The sequence below is a fragment of the Carlito syrichta genome, unplaced genomic scaffold, assembly GCF_000164805.1.
Source record: "Carlito syrichta isolate Samal-C Ts95f unplaced genomic scaffold, Tarsius_syrichta-2.0.1 Scaffold308917, whole genome shotgun sequence".
NCBI lineage: Eukaryota > Metazoa > Chordata > Mammalia > Primates > Tarsiidae > Carlito > Carlito syrichta.
The window spans coordinates 567,038-589,174 of record NW_007253013.1 but is presented as its reverse complement, the minus strand read 5'-3'; the positions used below and the strand labels follow the sequence as shown (position 1 = coordinate 589,174).

General features: G+C 41.3%; 1 protein-coding gene across 1 annotated transcript in view; it reads left to right on the top strand.

Moving 5' to 3' along the window:
• Positions 1-22,137, top strand: part of GRHL2 (grainyhead like transcription factor 2) — a 182,886-nt gene that overhangs the window by 75,560 nt on the left and 85,189 nt on the right. Inside the window, exons 6-8 of the mRNA XM_008066408.1 lie at positions 7,307-7,362; positions 11,407-11,563; positions 14,153-14,264. Of these exons, the coding sequence (XP_008064599.1) occupies positions 7,307-7,362; positions 11,407-11,563; positions 14,153-14,264 (325 nt within the window). The remainder of the gene's footprint in view (positions 1-7,306; positions 7,363-11,406; positions 11,564-14,152; positions 14,265-22,137) is intronic.

Below are 22,137 nucleotides of genomic sequence, written 5' to 3'. Positions count from 1 at the left end.
TATGAGAGTTCCTTGTATAATGTGAATGTAAACGCTTCATCAGTTGCGTATTTTGTAGTTCATTAGCCTTTTTATTTTTTTAGCTGTATCTTTTCAAGAGCCACACTCTTTAATCTGATGAAGTCTACCTTAAAAATTTTGTCTTTTACGGTTTATATTTTTGTTGAACCATTTAAGAAGTCTTTCCTTAACTCAATGTCACATGGGTTGGTCATTTTCTCTCTCTCTCTCTCTTTAGACATTTAATAGTTTTACCTCTTTCATGTAGGTTTCTGATCCATTTTGAAGTAACTTTTTATATGGTGTGAGGTAAAGTTTGAGGATTTTAAAATATGGATAACCAGTATGGAAATCAGTTGTTCCAGCACCATGTGTGGAAAAGATAACTTTGTTTCTATTTAATTGAGATCTTTGTAGAAGAGCAATTGATGATGTGGTTGTGGATATTTGTAGAACAGCAATTGATGATGTGATGGTGGGTCCCCTCTCCAAATTTTGGCCCAGAATATGAACTGTATACTTTTATTATATTAGATCAGGTCAGCTTCTTTGCCATTTAGAAACAGGCCTCTGCATTTGAGATGATGGTCATTGGCTCCCCACTTTTCAGTCCACCAAATTCCCTGTATCAACAATGACAGAAGGGGAGAACATGAGGTCGCTGATTTCCTAAAGAGGAGTGAGTGTGGTGGCAGCATGATGATACCGTCGGCCTTGTTGTGTCTATTTCCCTGCCATTGGGGTTGAGATTTCATCTCTAAATAATAATATTTTTTAAAAGCTCAGGTGTGGTGGCTTATGCCTGTAATTCCGGCACTTTTGGAGGCTGAGGAGGGAGGACCACTTGAGGTTAGGAGTTCAAGACCAGCCTGGGTAACACAGAGAGACCCTGTCTCTAAAATTTTTTTTTTTTTAATTAATCAGGTGTGGTGGCATGTGCCTGCAGTCTCAGTTATTCAGGAGACTGAGGCATGAGGATTGATTGAGCTCAGAAGTTTGAGGCTGCAGTGAGCTCTGATGGCATCATTGTACTTTAGCCTGAGTGACAAAGTGAGACTTTATCTCTAAATATATATATATATTAACTAAACATTTGGTTAGCACTTGCTATGAACTGGCCATCATTTTAAATGATATATATAGTCATTTAATCTTCACAAAAGACCTAGGAGGTAGGTACTATTATTGTCATCCCTATTTTCTAAATGAAGACACTGAGGAACAAAGAGAGGATAAGCATGCTCGTGGTCATTTAGTAAGTAGTCAGTGGGAGAGATGGGACTTAATCCAAGCAGTCTGGCTGCCTTAACTGTGATACCTCCACTCCCAAAGAAGACTGTGTAGAGCCTTCTGATTCTCAGTAATTCCATTGCTCATGACAGTGAATCATCCAAACCTTTAAAAAAAGAAAGTGAATGTTTTTTGTCCATCTCATTAGATTTTTTTTTTTTTTTTTTTTTTTTTGTCTTTCTGGTGGGAGAAGAGGCACAAAACATTAGCAAGCAGGAACTAGGTCTCTGCAAAGTTGCAGAGAACAACTCTTTCATACTAGGGCATTTGTGTTGCAATAACAGTCCTCTCACTTCTGGCTCTAGTCCTTTCTGTATTCTGTGAAATCAGGAAGTGACCAGAGCAAGACACTATAAATTCCCTGCCCTTTAAGATGCTGTTATATTTCTTGAGTCCTGGTAGCTTTACAATCAAACTTTCAATGTCCTTGTAATTAAAAAAATTTGTCTTAAAATTAGCTTTCTTAACTTCCTGTGTCATAGTGCTTAAAATAGCAATTTTTTTTAACTGAGTGAAGGGTCTTGTCGAGTCTTGATATCATTGAATATTTGATTTGCCCTCAAGTAGTCAGGGGTGCTTCTGTAGGCAAAACAAATCACTGACATCATCACTCTGCAATCCCATGTGAGGCTTTTTTCACCAAAAGATTGCCGCTGATGTATTTTCTCACACAGTGTACAAATAATCCATTGGTCCCAGAAGGCTGTGTGGACGTGGTCCAATGTCAACGGAACCATCATGCTATTTGGGGGTTGTGTTATCAGTTGTGTTTGTGTTGTAGATAAAGAGGCTTGTGAAAGGAAGCTATTGTATTTTGGGCTTTATTTTGAAGTAGATGAGAAAGTAAAGAAACTTACCAGAAACTAAATGTGAAGAGCATTCTCACTGATTTTAGGTGAACTGCTTTCTTACTCTGAAAAGTTAGTGTTTATATGACATTTTTGCCCTGGTTTCTTCCTTTTAGAAGCTTACAATCTGTCTATATCTAGGAAAAGAAATAATAATGGCTGCCATTTATTGAGTTCTGCTCTGTGTCAGGCACTGTGTCAGGCATTTTATTTCTGCTTTTAATAATGGCTGCCATTTATTGAGTTCTTCTCTGTGTCAGGCTCTGTGTCAGGCATTTTATTTCTAATCCTTGCAACAATGCTGCAAGGAGGGTCCTATTTTTCCCACCTTACTGTTGAAAATACAGAGGTTCAGAGAGGCTGTATTTTGCCCAGAGTGCCAAATTGTACACAGCGAATAAGCAAAGTGGTAGTTAATAGATGTAAATCAGAGTAGTTATTAAGTCCAGAAATGTTTTTAGGAAATATTTAAAAATTAAGAGATGGAAGAGTTTTTATTAAAAATCATGTAGATATAGGTATGTAGTAATAAGAAGGAATTACCTATGGAATGCAATATTTACTATCTGGGGAATGGGCCCCCTGAGACCCAATCCCCACTATTACACAATATGTCCATGTAATGAACATACAAGTGTACCCCCAAATTAAAATAAAGTGGAAATAAGTAAATAAAAATTTAAAATGTAAGATTTAATTACTCAAAAAAAAAGTGAAGGAAGAATTTGCTTACTCTGTACTATGATCTTGTGTAAGTCAGTTAACATTTGTTTCTGAGCTAAGAAAAAAGGAACATCAAAGTCTCAATGATTTAATACAACAAACATTTATTTCTTGCTAATAAAAGTCCTGATGTATATCTACAGAGTTTTCATTCAATCAGTGACTTAGGAATCCAGGGTCCCTCTCCTTTGTGGCATTATCATCTCTATGTATGACTTCCAGTGTCATCCCAGCAAGGGAAGGAAGACCATGGAGATGGCATACTGACTTTGGTCTGGAAGTGACACACATCACTTCTGTTCACTTTTCAGTGGCTAGAACTAGTCACATGACTAACCTAACTGCAAGATGGCTGGAAAGTTTTTTTCTCTCATCAGTCCTCCCATGTGCCCAGGAACTGAGAACTATTTATGAATAAGCATCAGATAGCTCTATTGTGTATTTCATAATTCAATCCTGGGCATGTTACTTAGAGAATTAACATAGTTTACAGAGAATCTTGAAATGAAAGCAAAGAATGGTTATTCGCCATGATGTGACAGACGTATGATCGTGAGCTTGTTGATTTCATATTCATGTGTAGTCTAAAACTGGAAGTAATACTTGAACTAAAACCTCTACAACACGATTGATTGACAGCATACTGACTTGTAAATACTTTGATCTAGAAGTGGCACAGTTCATCTCTGCTCACATTTCACTGGCTAGAGCTACTCACGTGATCAACCTAATTATAAGAGGGCAGTCTAATTCCCCCCCCCCCCACACACACACATTTAAAGAATAAAATATTGATTTGTCTATAATGGAACATGACCCCACTTTTGATCAATGCAACCAACTTTATTAGGTTTATCTTAATCATGTGCTGTAGTGCATATGGTACTACCACATTTCTATCAGTTGATTAATGTGTTTTAGCTTTAGGTAAAATTTGGAAAATCCTTGGCATATACATTTTATACTTTGGGAGGATTTAGTCTTCTCTATATACAGTCAGATTTGATATGACCCATTGTTCAGATTCACAGTGGTCATTTGCCCAACTCATGCATCGACTGGCTTGCAAATCCTAGTGGCATTAAAGCTGTTACTTAACTGCAGCACCAGATACTGTTGGTCAGTTTTCCCTCTTGCAAATGTTCTTGACCTTGTGTCCACAACTTTAGTCATCATCTGTGTCCTAAAGTCTTTCTGATTTCTTCCTCCAGCCCCATCCTCTCTTCTGAGTTCCTAACCTTTATATCCCATTGCCTATTTGACATTTCATTTACCTAAAATCTAACGAACATTCTTCCTTGTTTTCCCTCTTTATAAGCAGTGCTTTTATCTTCCTGGTTGCTCAGGCAAACCTATTTTTTTCTTGACATTCTTTTCTCCCCTAATTCCATCTAATTCATTATCAATTCTATCAGTTTATATTCTTTGAGATTTCTGAAATCCATCCGTTTGCCTCCACTGTTTTTCTACCATACTGGCCCAAGCTATCGTCATCTCTGACCTATAAGACTGTGATATCTGCTTTTATAGACTATGCTTATAATGATATTTTCAACATACAAATCTGGCCATGTCACCCTCTCACTTAGATTCCAGTATTCTTGAGATTAAGGTCTAAATCTTTAACAGGTTTACCAGGTACTGCAGAATCTTCCAATTCACCATGGTTGTTGCCTTACTGCATAGTCCTACAAGCTAAGACCTTGGAAATGCACCTCTTTGTCTCAAGGTCACTTCCTTAAATGCTTTTTTCATCATGATATCCTTCTACCCCCAAATCTCCTAATTCTTAACTGTACTAAATGTAAATATATTTTCTTAAATAAACCTTGTCCAGTAGAACTTTCTGCAACGATGGACATTTTCTTTTATGTAATCCAGGATGTTAGTCAGTAGTCATATGTGGCAAATTCGTACTTAGAATGCTGCTAATTGACTGAGGAGCTGAATGTTTAATTTTATTTAAATCTAATTAACTTATGTTAAAGGCTAGTGACTACTATATTGAGTGGCAGGACCTAGATATTCTGTCCCTCCTTCACCATCAGTCCAGATCTGTGTCCTTGGCCCTGCACCACATTTGTACCCATCATTTTGTTTTGATTCATGGCGGTCCTCTCTCACATGGATTACTTTATCTCAGTTCCTTCAACTAATCCAGATTCTCTTTAACTCCCAAGGGTTAGAGCAAAGCTTACAATCTTTATAAAATCTCCCTATAGTTTTATTGATCTTCCTTTTCTGGCTTTGCCCACTGTATGAATTTTCAGTTAAGACACATGAATGAATGAATGATTTGGCAAAAACTTTCACACATAGTCATTTGCTGTATTTTAGTTTATCTTGTTGTATTTTTCTTTTCTTTTTTATTTTTATTTTTTGAGCTGGAGTCCTCTCTGTTACTCAGGTTGGAGTGCAGTGGCATGCTTATGGCCACTGCACCCTCGACCTGCTGGGCTCAGGGGATCCATCTGCCTCAGCCTTCTAAGTAGCTGGAGCTACAGGCACACCACCACGGCTACTTTATTGATTGATTGATTGATTGACTGATTGATTGTAGAGACGAGGTCTCACCAAGTTGCCCAGGCTGGTCTCGAACCTCTGGGCTCCGGCAGTCCTCTCACCTCAGCCTCCCAAAGTGCTGGGATTATAGGCATGAGCCACCGCGCCTGGCTTTGTTGTGTTTTTCATATGAATTTACTCCCATCCCCTCAACCAATTTTATCTATCTGTGACCAGGAAAGTATCTTATATAATTTTGTATTTCTCCTGACACCAAGCAGATGGTGTAGCCCCAGAGAATTCCCATTGAATGCTCTGCTGATGGACTGATTGATTGCAAAAGAAACACAGATCTGTTCCTTTGATTCTCTGTCATGATTATTCAATCACTCTTACAAGTATTTGTGCAATGTTTATGAGATTCATTTGGGTAAACTGTGAAGGGTAGACTATCATCATGGATGCAAGGAATAAGACTGGATAAAAAGAAGGATCATGAATATCTTATAAACTGTAATCTTATAAAGGTATGCTGAATTCTAGAGATAGTGGTGAGGGTTTGTGAGGAAGTTTTGAAAATAGCTGAGAGAATCCCTTTCCTATTTCCTTCTTATGGAAGGAAACCTCTGAAATGCTGGATTTTGCACAGAATTGAGAGGCAGGAAAGTGGTTTCTTAGAAAGAGAAACTTGAACAAAGGTCGCAGAGGAAGGATCAGGTGAGTGTGGTCAACCAGGTGATTTTTCATCAGTATTCTACAATGTTCACTTTAGGGTCATGAGTTAAGAATTTTGGTCATCTGTTTTTGAAAGGATTCTAAAACGTAGCAAAGGGCAGTGCACGGGGGTTCATGCCTGTAATGCCAGCACTTTGGGAGGCCAAGGCAAGAGAATAGCTTAAGCCCAGGAGTTCGAGACCAGCCTGACCAATATAGTGAACCCTAGTCTCTACCAAAAAAAAAAAAATACAAAAATCAGCAAAGCATGGTGGTGCACACCTGTAGTCCCAGAAGGAGGATCATCTGAGACCAGGAGGTCAAGTCTATGGTGAACCGTGATCACGCCAATGCACTCCAGCCTTGAGTAACAGAGTGAAACCCTGACTCAATAAATAAATAAATAATAGATAGATAAAAAGTGTAAATAAAGTAGCAAAGTGTGTTCTATTTGCACTATACATGCTATTAACTAACTCTTGACCCAGCTTCTTCAGGTATAATACTAAACTTAGAGTTTCCCCCAAAACCTGCTTTTACACTATTGTGACGATTAAAATATTTAGAGAAGGGCACTGATCTGGTCAAACTATTACTATATAATAGTATTTATACACATCTATAGTACTCACTATGAAGGCACTACTCTTAGTACTTTATTAACCCATTCAATTCTTCTAGTTACTCTAAGTAGACATTTTACAGCTGAAGGAAGTATAGCATTTTCCTCCTTTTACACAGGTAGCAGGCAAAAGAGCTGAAACATGACCCCAGACAGTCTTGTTTTCGAAACCACGCTCCCAACCATGCTATACATTGCTTTATGCTGTGCTATGAGGCCTCTTTGAATTTGTGTTTTGTCAATTCAGAATTTATGACATTTGCAAGAAGTGTTGGAGAACATAGAAAACAGAAGTGATGTTTTATGTGTCTGAGGAAATGGTTTCTAGTACCTCAGACCCTTTAGGAATACCTGTGGACCTATGAATAGTATACAACACACACATGTCTTTTCTGTTGCATGTGGCTCTCAGGAAGCAGGTGACATGTGAGTTCTGTAAAGAAATGGTAACTATTTTCACTGTAATTGAACATGTATTACCAAAATATAAAATTTTCTTTCTGATGAGAGGATAAAATAGTTAGAATGCACAATTTATTATTATTATTATTGCATATACTATTATTATGGCCCACTTGTTTTAATTTTGGTGACTTATATTTTGCAGAAATTCCGCAGTGCTTCAGTTGGGGCTGAGGAGTATATGTATGACCAGACATCAAGGTAGGTTACCAGGAGATGCATCCCTAGAAACTGATTAACTGATAACATTTTGAATAAATGTACTGTCAAGTTATACTTTTAAACTATAGGGTTTTTTTTTAAGTTAAGATCTTACTCTGTTGCCAGGCTGTAGTACAGTGGCACGATCATGGCCCACTGCAGCCTCAATCTCCTGGGCTCTGGCTATTCTTCTGCCTCAGCCTCCGAGGACTACAGGTACATGCCACCTTGCCTGTATGATCTTTTTAGATGCAGGGTCTCACTATGTTACCCAGGCTGGTCTCAAACTCTTGGGCTCAAGCAATCTCCCCATCTCGGTCTCCCAAAGTGCTGGGGTTACAAGCATGAGCTACTGCATCCAGTCTTTTTTATACATTTTTATGGATCAATTTAATTTATTTGCCTTCAATTATTTTCTCCATACAGATGACTTTTACATCATTGTTTCCATTCTTGATCAATTTTGGGGGGCCTCTACCCTTTTTCTTCCTTCTGGAGACTAGATATTCCTTCTTAGGTGTTTCCCTGAACTCCATATTTATATGCCTCCAACTGGCAGCTGCAACAAGAACTCTTTATCTTTCTTTTCCTCTTCTTTCTCTTCTCCTCCACTGTTTTGCATCTGGTCTTCTGCTTTTATTTCCTATTGTGGCTGATGATGTACCCTATCTCTGAGCCATCCCAGCTAGAGGTGTCAGGGTCTGCCTTCCTTCCTGTTGTATGTTCCCAGCACTCATCAAGTGCTGACTTGTCTGTTCTCCCTGTTTCCTCCCTTCCAACTTACACTGGTCAACTATCTTATAAGCTATTGCAATAAGACTGACCTCCCTGCCAACACTTCTCTTCTGTTCCCCTTTGCACAAAGCTGGCTACCAGCTCTCATACACTCAGGCGCCTTCCTTATGCCAACAATGCAAGTAGGATTGGGGATAAGATACAGCTTCCGGCTGGGCATGGTGGTTCACACCTGTAATCTCAGCACTTTGGAAGGCCGAGGCAAGAGGATTGCCTGAGCCCATGGGTTTGAGGCCAACCTGGGCAACCAGGCAAGACCTTATCTCTACAATAAGCCAAGAAATTAGCTAGGCATTGTAGTATGCACTTGTAGTTCCAGCTACTTGGAAGGCTGAGGCAGAAGGATCACCTGAGCCCAGCAGGTCAAGGCTGCCATGGTCATGAGTGTGCCACTGCACTCCATCCTGGGTGACAGAGTGAAACTCCAACTTAAATATGTGTGTGTATGTGTGTGTGTGTGTGTGTGTGTGTGTGTATGTGTATCTTCTTATGAAAGGCCATTAGACTTTTGGAGGAGACAAATATGATGACAGACAAATTGCAATACATTTGCCAAGTGATGAATCCTGCCATGGAGGTACATAAGCAGAAATATGAGTGGACCTATGGGCCTGGATGTGTGTGACAGTCTTGAGGGGGTGAGGGGCAGGGGGGAAATCTTCACAGAAAGTGACACTTGAGCCAGATTTTTAAGTCTTAGCAGTGGGTGTTTCCTAAGGAAAGAAGGAAAATTAAAAACATTCTAGGTAGAGGGTTCATGTTTAAAGGTCTTGGTTGTGATCTTGCCCAAAGGCAGCATGGCAACAAATGAATTATCTCTCCCATTTATGAAACTTACCAATGATTCTGCCATTTCAGACAGAATTAAATACACATCCCTTGTGAAGCTGGTCAGGGCCCTCTTTATCCTGATCCCTCTTTACTTTAGACTCTGTCTCGCATCCTGTTTTTTGCCCCTTTGTGTTCACATTTATGACCCTCCTCCATTCTCTCTGTTCCCACTTACAGTCTTCCAGATGTGTCTTGGGTCTTGCTCAACCCCAGGCTTTTCCGTCAGCCTCCCCAGATCATCTTGGTTAGAATTTCGTGTATGTTGCGGGGATGGGGAGAGAAAGAGGGAGACAGGGCAGACAGAATTCCAAATTGCCTTCTAAAATGTGGAAATACGGATGGAATTTGTATGCAGTAAACTCGGAGCACTGTGTCATCAGCTGTCAGGCCAGTGGAAGGAGCAGTGACTTGCTCTGGTTTCTCTCTATGCTGCTGCTGTTGTCCAGGGAGTGATCCAGTCTCTAAGCTTCTTTTCAGCTGTGAATGAGGAAGGTGGGCTGGATCCTGGCTTCCTAGCCTGTTATGGATTGACTGGGGGACACTAATCCCTGAAATTCTATTGAAAATCATTTATGTTCATATGTGCCTTTTTCTGGGAAAAAAAGTTCACAGCTTTCTTCTTGTTTGTTTGTTTCTTTTCTTTTTTTTTGAGTTGGGGTCTCACTCTTTTGCCCAAGCTGGAGTGCAGTGACACAATCACAGCTCACCACAGCCTCAATCTTCTGGGTTCATGTGATCCTTCTTCTGCCTGAGCCTTCGGAGTAGCTGAGACTATAGGAGCATACCACCACACCCAGCTAATTGTTTAAAAAAATTTTTGTAGAGATGAGGTCTCACTGTGTTGCCCAGGCTGGTCTTGAACTTCTAGGCTCAAGCTATCCTCCTGCTTTGACCTCCCAAAGTAGTGGGATTATAGGTGTGAGCCACCATACCCAGGTTTTATCCATGTTTTTAAAGCAGTCTGTGCCCTAGATAAGATGCACGGTGATTTCTAATAACTTGTCCAGGTCTAAAATGTTATGATTTGGTGGTACTATATAGGAATTGTATTTCTAGGCCAAATGACAATGGAATCAGTTCTGTCTTAAATTATGCATCTCCTACCTTGTTCTAAGACATATTCAGAAAATTTCTTAAATTATTAGCTTAAGATTTTTATCATATAAAAGAATATTATTTTGCCCTTCAAATTTTTCTCATTATAAACATTAAAAAGTAAATAGAGCATTGCAAAAATATTTAACATAGAAAGCAAAAGCTTCTCATAATCCTGTAAAGAGACTATTTTAAAAGACAGTATTTGAACCATCCTTGCACCCAGCTTTTCAAAGACTACGAAATGAAAGAGCCAAAAAAATAAACCCAGTGGAAAGGTTCTGATGACCCAGAAAATACACAATGTGTTCATCATTGAATTGTTACTGTGTGCCATCCTGCAGGGCAGTGGAAATAAAATATTTCTGAATGAACATGTTAACAAAGAATGATTGTGATTCACATCTGTTGTGCTCATTTTAAACAATTGATGTATTCTTCAAAATTGGGAAAAGTCAGTGTTTTGTTTTGTAAATTATATCATATTTTTAATATATTAGGGATACTATTTAGAGCAGAGATATGCACACATTGTCTGAAATGAGCTAGGTAGTAAAAATTTTAGATTTGACAGGCTACTGTCTCTATCACAACTATTTAACATGCTACTATAGTACAAAAGAAGTCACAGACAATTCACAAACAAATGAGTGTAGCTTGTTCCAATAAAACTTTATTTATAAAAATAGGCAATGAGCCGGATTTGGTCCATGGAGCGTCATTTGCAAACCTCTGATTTAGAGCAACCCTGCCAAGAGTTTTTATGTAGACTTAAAAACAAGAAACAAAAGACAAAAACACTCCATGTTATTAGGGAACTAGATTCTCAGTAGTGAATATATGAGTCTTGGATTTTCATTTTTTGAAATGTTTTAGTGTGGGACATGGCTATTTGTGGGATCTTGGTCAGACACAAAGAAGGTTAGGCGGATACAAGACTTGAACAAAAGCATTCATGCATTCATTTTGCTGTTATGGTAACAGTGGCAAATTCCATCAATCCTTAAGCTTCAGGCATTACCTGATGGCCAACTGAGAGCTACCAGAGGTTCTCCAGGCACAAAATTCTACAATTATCCAGGCACGTCATGGACTTTCTCCTCTTCCATGGTTTATGGGCCACTATTAGAAACATTACATGCATTGTACTAGCAATGACCTTTGGTCTGATATCATCCCTTTTTGCCATATGCTGTGTTTTGTCTCTAAAATAGGGTAAACACTGGTTAATATTCATACAAAATGCTATTGTTGTGAAATTGGTCAAAAAACCAGAAACATTCATGGGAGGGAATCTGATCACTGTTTGTTCTCTATTCACAGTGGTACATTTCAGTACACCCTGGAAGCCACCAAATCTCTCCGTCAGAAGCAGGGGGAGGGCCCCATGACCTACCTCAACAAAGGACAATTCTATGCTATCACACTCAGCGAGACTGGTGACAACAAGTGCTTCCGACACCCCATCAGCAAAGTCAGGGTATGGGCCACGTTTCTCAAAGTACAGAAGGGCAGATGAATGGAGTTGCTACCTCATGGCCTTGTGGAATGGCAGGGAGGGGGAAAAAACTTCAAATTAAAAAATTGTAAAACAAACGTCAGAGAGTTGGGGCAACATGACTTATTGGCTTGTAGTTTATCATTTTAATCAGTAACCAATAAATCCCAGGGAAGGGACATGGTTGGAACACACTTCCTGACGGCATCCAAGAAATTTTCTCTTCTTCACGCACTGCTTGTGTCTACTTAGATATTGTTGTTTTCAGTTGATCTCAGTTTTTCAAGTAAGCGGCTGTAAGTCAGAACATACCTGTGGGTGAGAAAGATCTGTTGTTCTAGTCTGCATAGGAGAATGTGATTCATTCTGAATTCCTAGCCCTTTATAAGCTAGTTGAAAAATTTCCTGCAGCCCAGCATCTTCTCAGAGTTCAAGGGATGAGGCGTGATCCCTGCCGAGAATACTTTGGAGGAATTTTCAGATTTCTGAGTATTAGTTCTATTTGTGGGAAATGAAACTGGAGCCCTTGCTCACTGCTCTGGAAGCCTGCCAGCTTCTGGTGTTCTAGCTCCTGCCAAGGAGGGAGGGAACTGGTAATCCCTCTCTGTTGAGAAGGAAAATTATAGCAGAGCTCTGAAAAGAGGCTGGAGAAGTTTCCTGGTTGGCTGTAAAATTATTTATGCTGCTGGGTCCATGGAGCCCAACCCACCTTATTGTAGTCATAGCTCCCTCCTCCTAATCTCTTCAGAACACTAAGATGGGAGCATCATGGGGTGCCTAGAATGGACACAGCCTGAGTGTACCCCCAGCACAGGTGCGGAAAATACCATGCAAGGCTGAGCCTGTTGCAGAGAGAAATTGCCCAGTGTACTGTGTGCCCACCAGTATGTTCACAGAATTAGTATGTTCCAGTGCTCTGGTCAAGACTGTGATGGAGGACATGCCATAATAATAATAACAATAGCAAAAAATAAGAGCCCTACAATAACAACTAATATTATTGAATATCTTCTATGTGCCAACACCAAGGGTGACCTTGTAATTTATCAGCATTTATGTCTGAGAATAGCGTTTAATTCCAAGTCGAAGCATGTAAGGTGTGGTCATAACAGTTTCAAATTACTTTGTTTTTTTATCACCAAAGAAATATACTTTCATACCAAGAATATGCCGTTATTTATGCTAATTTAGTCATTTGTCAGGAAACAAATTTTTTAGATGTTGTTTTTATTTGGGGATAGAAATAAACACCAGGAAATCACACAGTAAACTTTTACCTATACATGGAAAATTTGGAAGAAGTGGGAGAGGGAAGAACGAGGAGCTGACTGGGCTCATAGTTGTACCAGCACAGAGACTGGTTCCCTTGGTTGTCATGTGTCCTTGCCTTTGAAGGTCATGCTGCTTGTGATTTGAATAATATGGAGACACATTTCTAAACTAGTGTTTCTGACAAACATCTGCTTTCTGGCATTAAAAAAAAATGTTTACACTTACTTTAGGAATGAGCCAGGTTTTGAACTGAGTCGGCCACCATCATGTGTTTGCTGTCTGTTATTTGTCAGGTGTGAGGGTGAACACCAGACACTGTTTCTGTCCTTGTTGAGTTTGAAGTCAATTGGGAAGACATTACCATTGGCTGAATAACTGTAACTAAGTAACGACTGCCAATGTGTAAACTGCTACAAAGGAGAAGTTCCTAGAGAATGAGAGTCTGTGAAATATTCTTATGATCTAGTAGGAAAGTGTCTAAGAAGTATTTTGGTTATGGGGTGAGAAGAAGAGTATTCCTGATACTGCTTTAAAAATTTTTTTCTATTTTGAGGGAAGGGTGTTTTCAATATGGTCTGTATTTTATAAACGATAGTGAGATAACGTGTAGTTTAATGAGACTGTGTGTAATGTAGAACTGAAAGGGGTTTTGGATTCTTATTTCTGTGAGATATAATTAGTTTCTCAAGCTCATCTTAAAGTAAGTTCACATCATATTTAAATAGATATCATAGTTGCCCTTGCTTTTTTTTTCTTTTTCTTTTTTGGTGTAGGAACTATCTAGTTTGGATCTATGTTCACCAATATAAATTTGTTTTTTAGCATTTCCCTCATTTCCTTAGCATTTCTCTAATTATTTCTGATATTCGAGCCTAAAACAACTAGGCCAAAAATGGATGTGTGCTTCTTTACAAATAGGGCCAAATTCTATGTTTAAGTATGTCGAATTTCAAAAGTATATTTGTTTCCAATATAAGAACATTTTTTTTTTTTTTGGTTTTCCCACTGACTTCACAAAATAATAAATTTACTGAGCATTGATTAATCTGGTTGTTTATAACCTCCTGGTAAAACTGATGTAGGACTTTTTTTTCTCTATGTTATTTTCGTTTTCCAGTCATGTTTTAAGTAGGTCCATTGTAAAACAAAACAGACCATACAAGCACACTTGTCTGGGCTTTTGTAAAGCAAGAAAAACAGCACTGCAGAATCATACCTCTGGTAGAACTTCCAGAACTGGAGACTGAGGCAACAGGGGCACTGAACAGAAAGTAAGCTCCCCGGTTCTCCCCCCTGCAGAGCGTGGTGATGGTGGTCTTCAGCGAAGACAAGAACCGAGACGAGCAGCTAAAGTACTGGAAGTACTGGCACTCCCGGCAGCACACGGCCAAGCAGCGTGTCCTTGACATTGGTGAGTTGACCTTGACTTCTCTGCACACTCCGTGATCAACTGACATGCTGTCTCGGAGCCAAGGCGAGCCCAGCACAGTCATCACAGCTAGAGAACCATGGCTCTTGTGATGTGCCAGGCATTGGTCTATGTGCTTTTCCTGTGTTTATACCTTGAGTACAAGCCAGGCTGAGAAATCAAAATCAGGCTAAGCCGAGAGCAGAGCATTTTCTGTTCCATGAAAGTCAACTGTGTCTCACATGATAATAGTAATACATTTAGATTTGCAATGACTATTTCAGTTTGGAAAACATGTTTCTGTGCCCTTCCTATTTGGGCCTAATAAGTACTCAGCTGACAGGATGAACCCTTAACCCTGTGTCGTGAATAAAATCAAGCTTGTGCGGCTTTCAGTCACTTGCCAAAGGTCACGTGACTGCACGGTGGCTTTCTAGTTCTCCGTCCCATGTTCCTTTGACTCCAGCACATGCCTAGTGCATGCAGTGCCAGGTGGTCAGGAGCATGAACTGTATGAGAGACCTTCCTGTCAATAGAGAAGGACTGAATCTGCTGGGAGTCTGCATACTCCTAAACATGATGCCTGTGCTCTAGAGACCAGTACCCCCTGGACCGCATGTCACTCAGGGTCTAGTCTAGAAGGCAGAGCCCTTGCCTAGTAGTACGTTGGAGGGAATTCATTGCCAAGGTTGGAAAGGCTGAAGGCACCATGAAGCAATCCAGCTATTACCTGCAGGGCTGGAGAGTCCAAGGCAGGAGGAGGTGGGTGTTGAAGGGGCCACCCAGCAGGAGCTAGGGCCACAGAGAGAGCCGCTTTCCAGTGGGAGGTGGGACCACAGAGGACTCGCTGCCAGAGATACTCTCAGTGCCAAGAGGGAGGAGGAAAAATGCCATGGCTTTTCTCAACTCCTGACCTCTTGCCAGTGCTTTCCATTGGCAGGATTTAATCCCAAAACAGAGGGCACATAACCCTGGAAAATGGAGTTTGCAGAAATCAACCTCTGAGATACAGAGCAAAGTAGGGAAAGTCAGGGAATGGAGCTTAAAGTTTCCAAAAGCACATAAAAACACTGACAGTAATGTATGTGTTTCTCAGTAATTTTAGCACTTTATTCTACATGCTGTTTCCATGAGAAATAAGGCATTTTCCATTTATAGACTTTATCACCTCATTTTGCAGAGGCTGCAGTCCCAATGAGTGTAAGCAAAGTGAAGGCTTCCATCATGTCGGGTATCAGAAGGTATTACTGAGTCGTTAAAAGGATGTTTGCTCTGATATACACGCCAATGAGGGTTCTCAGCCTTTGCGTTTCACCCTAGCTAGGGCCCTTTGACCCATGGCAGAGAGTTTAGTAACTAGTTTGGGGTTAGAGACTTACTGTAGAATATATTGAAACTAGTTACTGGTTTGTCTTGCAATGTGGTCAAGCCACTCCTCACCCCCATCATATACACACCACCATTCTATTCACTAGTCAAGCATATTTATTTAATAAAGGAGGGAATTGAGGGCTAGAAAGGGTCACTGACTCACCCTCCCAAGTGACTTGGCCTCGGATAATTAGCGCTAAGAGCTGGGATAAAAAGTCGTAACCTCAGTTGATAAACTAAACCCCCAAGACCAGCAGACTAGCACAATGGGCTTAGAGATACTTGCCTTAACCTGCTTGGTTAAATCTACATGGAGCAGAGGAACAATTTTATTTTATTTGAAAAGTTAGCCTTATAATTATTACCCAAGAAAACGAGAGGAGCAATTAGATAGAAATATGGACTAGGTCCAAATAAGGCAAATCATAAAAGCATTTTACTGGCATACTTGTTGATGCAACTTTGATATCGTTGCAGGGTTTACTTTTCTAAGACCAGAATTATTTCTCAGATCTTGTCAGACTTTAAGTCTTATCTCTCTTCTCTATGACCTTCTCCTACCTTCCAACTTTTCTGACTAAACACACGTGTGAGTGCACACACATGCACACACATACACACACACATGCTTTATCTTTGAGATTTGTAATATTTACTAAGTGGCTTCATGGGTAGCCACTAGGTTACTTGTATTCAGCCCAAGACCAAGTTGTTAAATCAGTGCTTTAGCTGCAAATGAAACATGTATTTTCTGAGCACAGTTTCTGCTGTGAATCTTAACCTGACAACTGTTCATACAGAGTGAGGAAATATGCAAAAATCTCATATAATTCATTCTTCTACTAGATTAAAAAAAAAAAAAACAAACAAAACCATGTGCTCCTCTACCAGTGGGTTGTAAACACTATTTCCAATATTAAAAATTACTGATGGTGCAATGCACATATGTCTTTGTGTCACATGCATGGTGACTCTGGAGTGCCATATTGAGAAGGTTTCTGCGGCCACCCCTTCTCTTCCCCAGGGATATCTGGAGGGCTATCAGTGCCTGTAGGAAGTGAAGGAAGGCAGAGGGTACATGAGTTAAACATTTACCAGTTTGGGTTGAGAACCTTCTAATGGCCTAAAAAATAAAGGGATGAATCCAAAGTTATTTCATACATTTCTTTTTCAAAACCTCTGTGAAGTTGGCAGTTAAAGTCAGAGCTCAAAAGTCACAGTTCCCAAGCCTCCACCAGCATCTGTGGGCCAAGAGTTCAACCGAAGTGGGCCAAGTAGTGACCATGAAATAGGAGTGAGAGACTGAGATGAGGCCCCTGTAATTAAAGCAGGGTTTTTAAAAAATTGATATTATATAATTATTGTGTAATTGTACATACTTATGGGGTACATGTGGTGTTTTAAAACATGCATAATATATAATGATCAAATCAGGGTATTTAGGATATCTGTCACTTCAAAACATTTATCATTGTGTCGGGAATATTTCAAATCTTCTAGCTGTACAATAACTTTTGAAATATGCATTTTATGTATTGTTTGTTTGTTTGAGAAATCTTACTCTGTCGTCCAGGCTGGAGTGCATGGCATGATCATGGCTCTCCGCAGCCTTGACTCCCTAGGCTCAGGCAATCCTGCCTCAGCCTCCCAAGTAACTGGAACTACAGACATGGGCCACCATGCTCAGTTTTTTTTGTTTTTTCTTAACATTTCTTTAGAGATGGAGTCTTGCTATGTTGCCCAGGCTGGTCTTGAACTCCTGGGTTTATGCAATTCTCTCACTTTGGCCTCCCAAAGTGTTGGGATTACAGGTGTGAGCCACTACTCTTGACTAGAAATATACAATACATTATGGTTAACTATAGTCACTTAACTCTGCTGTCCAGCACTGGAACTTATTCCTTCTGTCTAACTGCATTATTTGTACCCATTAACCAACCTCTCTTCATCCTGTCCCACCCCATCCCCTTCCTAGCCTTTGGTAATCATCATTCTGCTCTCTGTCTCTGTGAGATCAACTCTGTAAACTCCCACATGTGAGTGAGAACATAAAGCTGGGGTTCTTAACCGGTTGTCCTTGGAGTCTGGCAGGCTTTAGGGGACCTTGAAACTCCAGATTTTGCACAATACAATTTGGTGTGTACGTGCATGCACACTTTTTCATCTCTCTTTCCAGAGGTGCCTGGGATGACTAGGCCTGCCTCCTGTACCCACCTCTCCAGCTGCACACCAAGCCTCCGCCCACAGAGGTTCCACCTCCATTGCATCATTCCTTTGCTCTGTGTCCCCACAGTACTCACGCTCAAGGATGTGTGTGGTCCCTTGCATCCTCTAATAATGATGACTGGCAAACATTCTTGCATCTTTTCTTTATTTTATATATAAACATATTACAGAGATGAGGTTTTGCTATGTTGCCCAGGCTGGTCTCAAACTTCTGGGCTCAAGCAACCCTCCTGCCTCAGCCTCCCAAAGTGCTGGGATTACAGGTGTGAGCTGCCACACCCAGCCACTTGCGTCTTTTCTTACAGAGCCATATCTCACTTGGACTAGGTGGTCAGTGGTTCTTTGAGACTGCCCTTCATCCTTATGCTCACTCCTCAGAGCTGCCCCTCAGTGTGCTGGCTGGTGTACTGGCTCCCTGGGGACAGAGAGCCCCCCAGTGTCCCCATGGAGCCATGTCTGTGGGTTACTATGAAGGACAGTGGGATACTGAAGCCTGGGACAGAGACAGGAGGCTGCTTCTCAGAGTGCTTGGAGCTCCTGTCCTCAAGGCTTCCCATGGCCTGAGTAGAGTCCCCATGGATAGTTACACAGTTTGACCCTCAGCTCTTTCAAGCCTTATCACAGAGGACTTCCCTGACCTCTCTTAAATGGTACCCCCTCCTCCATCACTCTATCCCTCTTCCTTGTATTTTACTTCAGAGTACTTAGCACCACCTGACATGTTTATGTATATAAGTTTCTATTTCTTATTGCCTTTTCCATCCTACTAGAAAATAAACTGTACAAGATGAGAGACTTACCTGTTTTGTTCTGTCCCCTAACGTTAGTGCTCAGCTCAGGGCCTGAGACATAACAAGAGATCAAAATATTTCATGAATGAATGACTGAATAAGTGAACGTGTGCATGAAATTGTCATTATATAGGCAGAAGACAGGCCTCTTGAAGGAGTGGATTGGATTGTATTTTAACAATAGCTGTCATGTGTTCATTGCCTCCGATGTGCCAGGCTCTTTTTATATATCCCACGTCAACATTTTTTTTGTATCCTCAAAACAACCCGTTTTGTTATTTAAAAGGTGAGTTGGGCCAGGCGCAGTGGCTCACACCTGTAATCCCAGAACTTTGAAAGGCCGAGGCAGGAGGATTGCTTGAGCTCAGGAATTTGAAACCAACCTGGGCAACATAGTGAGAACTTATCTCCACAAAAAAGTAAAAAAAAAAAAAAAAAAGTTAGCCACGCTGGTGGCACACACCTATAGTCCCAGCTACTAGGGAGGCTGAGGCGGAAAGATTACCTGAGCTCAGGAGATTGAGGCTGTGATGAGCCATGATCGTGCCAATACACTACAGCCTGGATAATAGAGTGAGACTCTGACTGAACAGAAAAGGGTTAAGAATCTCAGCCAAGGTCATACGCCTGATAAGTGGTATAGGTGGGATAGAAGCCCAAGAATGCCAGAGTTTGCTTCATTTGTGTTATTACTTGATGCCCTCTCTCCACCGTCTGTCACCTTTGTATCCCAGCCCCTAGCCAGTTCTTAGCACCTCTGGGCACTCTTATTGGCTCACAGACGTCCTACTTCTTCGATCTGCGCCTTCCTCTCCAGACACTGAGGTCAATTTGCAGCCTAGGTGGTGGGCCTCTCGGCTGTTGCTAGTTCTGACATTTGTGGAAGCCAGTTTAGATATGTGGCTTTTGCACATTAGGTCATAAACCTTTTGGCAGGAGCTGGGGCAGAAGAAGAAAACATTAGCAATTAACTCTAACTTGACACACCAGACGAACCCAGGCCCGAGTGGATTCTGCTGCTTTTCAAAACACACATGCAAATTTCTCCAAGTCTCACAAGTCCTTTCTTGCGAGCTCCTTGAATAACAACAATTACTGAAGGTCATAAATTAGTTCACATTCTGCAGTCCAAGGAGTATTCCTATGCCAGTTATACCTCTTGTATGGAATGGCTACTTAAATTATATGTGTCATTTGATTGTCTCTGATTGTGAAAGCTCCTTTATAAAGAGGCATGGAGTTAGTGATGGTTCCATATTAGTTAACACCAATTTGAGAAAAGGCATAGCTATTCCACATTCAGCTGGCAAGCATTTACTGAGTACCCACTGTGTGCTAGACCCTTTGCTAGGCGATGGCGATTCAAACGTAGTTAAGGCAGAGCCCTGCCCTCATGCTGCTCAAATCTAGGGGCAAGAAGAAGAACAGCTAAGATATCACATGGTAAGTGGCAGCACAGAGGAGTGCTTCCCAGAGAAGATGCTTCGGAGACCCATCTGGAAGGATAACTGAGGCATATGAGCTCAAGAAGGCAGGAAAGACCAGCGTGGTGGCTTAAGACTGTCTGTCTCTCTCTGTCGCCCAGGCTAAAATGCGGTGGCATAATTATGGCTCACTGCATCCTCGACCTCCTGGGCCCAAATGATTTTTTTCACCTCAGCCTCCTGAGTAGTTGTGACTACAAGCATGTGCCACCACACCTGGCTAAATTTTATTTATTTACTTATTTATGTATTTTAGAGATGTGGTTTCCTTATGTTGTCCAAACTGGATTCAAATTCTGGGGCTCAAGCAAACCTTCTACTTCAGCCTCCCAAAGTGTTGCGATTACAGGCATGAGTCACCGTGCCTGGCCCAGGCTTGCTTTTTTAAAGGGCATCTTACAGCAGCCAGGATTTGAAGTGTAGGTGGAATTTCCTGGTCCCAAGCTCTATAGAAACTGTGTTTCCATGTGACACAGGCTGAAGCTCTGGGTCTTCAATGGAGCCTAGCTGAGCCCAGGAGGGAGTCTAGGGGTCCCCTGGAAGGCTCTGGGTATTGGAGGTTCATTGATTCTTTTTGTTTGTTTGTTTGTTTGGAGTCTCACTCTTTTGCCCAGGCTGGAGTGCAGTGGCACATATGCTCACAGCCACCCCAGCATCGACCCGCTGGGCTCCAGCGATCCTTCCACCTCAGCCTTCCAAGTAGCCGGAGCTACAGGTGCGTGCTACCACACCCAGCTAAGTTTTGATTTATTATAGAAACGAGGTGTCGCCAAGTTGCCTGGGCGGGTCTTGAACCTGCGGGCTCAGCCAATCTGCTCGCCTCAGCCTTCCAAAGTGCTGGGATTACAGGCTGAGCCACCAAACCCGGCCTCATTGATTCTTGCTACTCAAGTCTTGATGGCAAATGTCAGAGAGGCAGATAGAATGTTGAAGAAATGCTGTTCAGTTCCTCTGCAAACACCCACCCCTCATCTGCAGAGGAATATCCCCAAGCCAGATGTTGATTAAGCTCAGAGTTTCTCACCCTCTGGTGCTTTAACACTTTCACACTATCTTGGCTCCACAGAGTCTTATTTTGCAGTTTTATTGGCGAGATGGTCAAATGTGTTTATGTTTTTCCGTATTGAGGTTTAACATGCCTAGCTTGTTTTTAGGTCATCTGTGTTTTTCTACTGTAGAATGAAGTGGATTTTAGAGACCCAGGGATAGATAAGATGGGATGATAGAACCATTGCCATTCATCCATGTGGCTGTGACATTGGCTCAACATTCCTCGCAGGGATCTATTAAGGAGAGACCGTAGAGAACGTCAGAAATAACAGGCAACTAGAATACTGTGATGAAATGAAACTTCTCTCTGATGAGTTGCAGTGTTTGATTTTGGAGAATTTGGATAACCCCTGAGGACTTATTGCAGGATTGTCGTGGCTGATGTCTGCATTTCAGAGAGACAGTTCTGGGCTGGTGTGGGGAGACCAGCGACAGCCGGTGAAAGATGAGGACTCAGAGACAAGAATGGCCAAGGGGAAATTCAAAGTTAACCCAGGAATGAGAGGCAAACTAGGAAACTGATAGAGCCATGATCACCGATAGGCTGGGGATTACGAAGGGAAAAGGGATGGGAGGAACAGCTTTGCTACCTGAGTGGATGTCCTGCCCTGAGGTAGCAGAGACAGGAAGAGCCGTGTTTCCAAGCGCTGCGGGAGTGGAGGCTGGCCAGGTACTGAGTTCAGCCAGGGGCATGTTGATTTTGAGGCACCGTCTGTCTATCCAGAAAGCAGGCTGGGAGTTCCCCGGGACTTATTTGCACAGTGGAGCTATTCAGTTTTGCCCGGTGTGTGAACCATTTAAAAATTATTTGAAATGAATCGCAAACCAAAATGTGAACTGGACTAGGTATCAATTAAGTCTCTTCAAACAGTGGAGGTTCCCAAAACCACTTTCTGGGGAAGGTATATTTTTCGACTGGTGACCTTTCACACAGCAAAGGAAAAGCTGAAGAGG